Raw genomic sequence first — 5,262 nt, forward strand, 5'->3', positions numbered from 1 at the left:
TGCCCAATAAGGTATACATTTCAATTATCACAAAGAGTGAATGAAATACTTACACGCCTTACATGTCAATGAGAAAACGAAAATAAGAAACAAGAGAATTTTAGCAAACCTAGAGCTTCACCTAAAAACAAAAAGTTCAATCCACAATTTATAAACAAATAATAATGTTTTGATCACACCAAAATGCTAATCATGGTGATCCTTGGTCTTGAAATCTCTATTTACCTTCTGATTGGGAATACTATCTTGTCACTAATGAATCTACACTGGAAGAAGGAACAACCAGGCTTTATTGATGTTCATTTCGAAAACTGTTTATCGTGGTTTATACGGGTATCGTCTTCAAGGCAGCAGCAATCGGCATGCCTAAGAAACCTATGAACACGCTTACGAACCATTGCGAGTAAGTGAGAGGAATTGTACTGGCAAATGTTCCCAAGAATTCGATGATGATGACTTGGAAGATTGCAGTGCAACCGAGGACAGCCACAAAAACGTAGTTATCTAATATACCCTTGAAAACATTTATTTCTTCCATGTTACGTGAGCTGATCTCGTTGAAAACCTGTGGAAATTATGGAGCATACTCTGTAAGGTAAATTCATACACATAGAAGTGCAAATTTCCTGTGCATAACAGAGTATAGTTATTGAAGACAGATGCAGAGTATGAAGAAGCTCATAATCGAAGGTTACCTGACAGAAGACAAATGAATTGAAAATAAGCGTGTTCAATACCAGGTCAGAATCAGGGCCGTCGAGACTAAACATTGCTTTTCCTTTCACCTGAAGGTACCATATAACCATAAACTGATAAAAGGATTGCCCTAAGATATTCCTCCACATCACATTACTAATAAAATTTCCTTTCTTTCCAACTGGTGAACGCTTCATTAGTTCATCAGTTGGAGGCTCAGTTGCGAGTGCAAGTGCTCCCAGGGTATCCATAATCATGTTGACCCACAATAGCTGAACAGCTGTGAGAGGAGCGCTCCCTGCAAAATGATTTGGTGCAAAAAGCATAAGCAAATATGACAACATTATATTCATTTGCCATGAAAGCTACAACGTAAGTTCAAAATAGATGTAGCCAAAACGTATCCCCTTCTTACCAGTCAAACATGCTGAGGAGAAGTTAACAATCAGTGCTACGATGTTGACTGTCAGTTGAAACTGTACAAATTTTTGAATATTTATGTATACTGAACGACCCCATTTGGCTACTGTCACAATCGTTGAGAAATTGTCATCCAGAATTATGACATCAGCACTCTCTTTGGCCACCTGGAATTGAGAATTGAGATTACTTGAATCTTAATACTGTTAAATATCAGGCATTTCTTTACATATTTAAGTAAACCTTTTTACTAGCATGTAATAAGGACAGTCATTATTACAACGCTCCAGCATCAGCCATCAAGTGCATGAAAGGTGGTTGTTGTCTTTCATAATCAGGAAGAATATATCGCACCAAAATTAATCATAAAGGTTTCCCTCCTATACTTAGGGGGCCTTCCTCTGTACTCAAGTCTATATCCCTTATTTTATATCATACTACGGCTAGCACTCCACTGAGAACATGCATCACTATCTGACTCATTCTATGTAAAATCATTTGATTGTGACATGATGCATGCTGAGTACAAAAATAATATACCTCAGTTCCAGCAATGCCCATTGCTAGTCCAATATCTGCTTCATGCAGTGCTGGAGCATCATTTGTTCCATCACCAGTCACAGCAACAACTTCATCAAATGTACTTCGCAATTGCCTTACCAGAGTATGTTTGTCCATGGGAGAGGATCGAGCCATCACCTGCAAAAGAAAGGAAATCTAGGTGTGAATTACATGCCTTCTTGTTTAAAGTACCTAACTAGGTAAAGTTTAGAAGCAAAGAACTAAAATGTAGAGAGAACCTGAATCTTTGGAATTAAAGTAAGCATTTCCTCCTGACTCTTCTCTCTGAAATCGGGGCCTTCAATAGCTATACCATCACCTGTCAGAATTCCACATTCCCTGGCTATAGCCTTCGCAGTGTTTATGTTGTCTCCAGTAACCATTCGTACAGTAATCCCAGCAGAACGACAAATAGCAACAGATTCTTTGACACCAGGGCGAACTGGATCTTTAATACCCACAATTCCTATACAAGTATATCCAGAAAGTGGAATGGCATTGTCAGGGGAGAAACCATTTTCCAGTTCCATATATGCAAGACACAAGGTTCGAAGAGCCTCATTAGCGAACTGGTTAATTGTAGCATTGAGGTGGTTAATAGATGCTTCATCCAAGGGAACAACTTCCCCATTTGAATTAATCACCTTGTCACATCCAGCCAAAACTATCTCCGAAGCACCTTTAGTATGTACCCGTAGACCTCCTTCAGGAAGCTCCAGGACTACTCCCATTCGTTTCTTTGTAGAGTTGAATGGCTCAACCTTAACAAGTTTTGATGCCATTCGTTCTGCTTGGGAGTCTCCACCCAGAGACAAGCCAAACTCTAACAAAGCAGTCTCTGTGGGTGTTCCCAATATCTCACGTTTTCCATCTTGGTTAATAACAATTTCACCCCCAGTGTTGGTAAAAATTGATTGTAGCAGAAGTTTCACAGCAGATTCTGGAATATCAGAGCAGAGAGAAGCTTTATTGCTGTTACCTACTTCCCTGACACCCATGCAAATGCATGATTTCACAACCGTCATATGATTAGTGGTTAGTGTCCCAGTTTTATCACTACAAATACTTGTTGCTGACCCCATAGTCTCACAAGCTGCAAGGTGACGAACTAGTGCTTTATCATTCATCATCTTTTTCATGGCAAAAGCAAGGCTCAGAGTCACAGCCAATGGTAGACCCTCGGGAACTGCAACAACAACAATTGTAACTGCAACAGCAAAGAACTCCAGCATTTTCAATGCCTCGTCGCCAGACCAACTCCAGATTGTCCCGTCTTGCAGTTTATTCGTGAACAGTCCTTGCACCAATACAGCAAAAGTTACCACCGCAAAAAACAGGCCTACCTTCCCAATAATGGTTGCTACTCCATTCAATTTCACCTGCAGTGGGGTCTCATCATCTCCCCCTTCACTAAGGGTTGCCATCAATTTACCCCATTGTGTTCTCATCCCAACAGAAGTAACCACCATCTTGCACGATCCATCTTGAAGCTTAGTACCAGAAAGCATAAAAGGGTTGTCAGCATTCACCATTACCGGCTCGCTCTCCCCTGTTAAACTTGATTCATCGATTAGCACAGAGAATCCCGAGACAAAAAGGCCGTCAGCAGGGACTTGGTCACCAATATTGAGGTGTACAATATCACCGGGAAGCAAATCATATATAGACATTTTCTGCCTACATGCACTTCTTGTTACCTGAATTGTGATTTTCTTTTTCTCCTTGTCCAAATCCTTGAACTGTAAAGATTGGCGATAATCACTTGTCGCTGTGACAAACACAACCAATAAGATACTCGCAACAATCCCAAGTCCATCATGAGCTCCCTTTGGCCATCCTTCCATTGCTATCCCGACTATCAACGACACAAAAGCACACACCCCAAGGATCATAAGGGTCATGTCATGAAGAGCTTCCCAAACAAAAACCAAGAACCCCTTAGCTTGAGCCTCAGCAAACTTATTGATTCCATAGACCTGTTGTCTTTTATTCAACAGACTGGTATCAGAAGTTAGCCCATTGCTGGTTGATGTAGACAGTTTCTGTGCAATACCATCCAATCCACCATGAATCTTTAGCTTCTTCACATCATGGCCTTCCACAATGGATCCTAACTCATCAGCACAAAGTTGGAAACCAGCAACTTTGACTTCTTCAGGGACAACATAATCACTGTCACTCGTTTGTATACCTGAAAAAAATACTCAGTTAAGTTGAAAGGCAGCTTTCATTCAAAATAAAATGCAACAAACTTGATTTTCCTGCAAAAATCTCACCTGAGATAAATTGAAAGGCAGCTTTCGAGACCAGTACAGCGATTCTCAATTTTTCCTGCAATGTTACAGATCAAGAAGAATAAGCTATACAATGCCAAATTTGAAAATCAGAATACTATTTATATTTAATCAAAGGAGCTTCGACAACTCTCCGACAAATTTCAGCTAATTTATAGACATCAAAACATAATCTCATAAGTTTATAGTAAAACAGAAAGTACCACTTCACCGCATTTTATTAAAAGGAAAGAAAATAAAAACATGATATTTTCAGCAGTTAATCTAAATCAGAAACTGGATTTAGAAATTCAAAGCACCTGATTGAATCGTCGCATAGCAGCAGCCTCGTGGCGTTTGGAGAGGTTGGCAGTGAATCGAAACCGCCGTTTCGGATTCTTGACGAAACCACAAACTTTCCGCCATCTTTCCAATGCTTCCTCCGAAGAGTGCTTCGGCTTCAAATCGAAGCTCTCATTCAAAAAATTCTCCATTCTTTTTCCTTGTTTTCCAATGAATTTCAAATCGATTTCGTTCCTAAAACTATTTCCTCTGCCTGATTGAAATATACACGTATATATATTGAAAGCAGATAAACTGCGAGGAAAGCAGAGAAATTGCGAGGAAAACAGAGAAAGATCAACCGTGTAAAATAGCAAGTCTTCTTCAAAGATATCCGGAAATGCTTTCACCAATAACGCGGAAGTTTCAGACACAGTTTCTAAAAATTAAATAATTAAAGAAAATATTAAAAGCATGGGAAAAATAAAATTTTAGATTCCAAGTTGATTCAATTTGGAATAAAGTTTTATTTTTAAATATTTCCATTTAATATAATATAAATAAGCTTAATGTTCATATTTTACTTATAAGATTAAAACTTTTTAATTTGTCTAACTCGATAATTAAATCAAATTTTTATATTTTTTTTATCGGAGTTGTAAAGCTGGCTTAATTTGTATAGATTGAGCTTCTCCTTGTTTTAATTTAATATTTTGGAAATTAAGGGGAAATAATAAAGAGTGAAAGTGGCTTCTTACCTTACCTTTATATAGCTTTTGTTTAAATTTTAATTTTCTTACGCGGTGATAAATCATAAATATTGAGGGTGTGTTTGGTTCAAGAAATATAAGATTATTGGTGGGAATGTAAGTTTATCAGGGAATAGGATTACTGAGAATATTGTATTTTGTGTTTGGTTGGTTTAGCAAGAATGTAATATTATCATGTTTGGTTAAAGGAATAAAAGATTATTAGAATGTATATTTGACCAAATTTTCTTTATTATATATTTATTTTTTTAACAAGTTAG

At 37.9% G+C, this 5,262-nt stretch overlaps 1 protein-coding gene across 1 annotated transcript; it reads right to left on the minus strand.

Annotated features, from left to right (window-relative positions):
• On the minus strand, nucleotides 1-4,504 carry LOC120141823 (calcium-transporting ATPase 2, plasma membrane-type-like). Its single transcript, XM_039156599.1, has 7 exons — nucleotides 4,271-4,504; nucleotides 3,954-4,008; nucleotides 1,917-3,868; nucleotides 1,657-1,815; nucleotides 1,112-1,283; nucleotides 696-994; nucleotides 1-565 (listed from the first exon to the last, which is right to left on the minus strand). The coding sequence occupies exons 1-7, from the start codon at nucleotides 4,442-4,444 to the stop codon at nucleotides 326-328; spliced, it is 3,051 nt and encodes a 1,016-aa protein (XP_039012530.1). The 5' UTR covers nucleotides 4,445-4,504; the 3' UTR covers nucleotides 1-325.
• Nucleotides 4,505-5,262: the final 758 nt, after the last annotated feature.

Source organism: Hibiscus syriacus, unplaced genomic scaffold, assembly GCF_006381635.1.
Source record: "Hibiscus syriacus cultivar Baekdansim isolate YM2019G1 unplaced genomic scaffold, ASM638163v2 tig00110813_pilon, whole genome shotgun sequence".
Lineage (NCBI taxonomy): Eukaryota > Viridiplantae > Streptophyta > Magnoliopsida > Malvales > Malvaceae > Hibiscus > Hibiscus syriacus.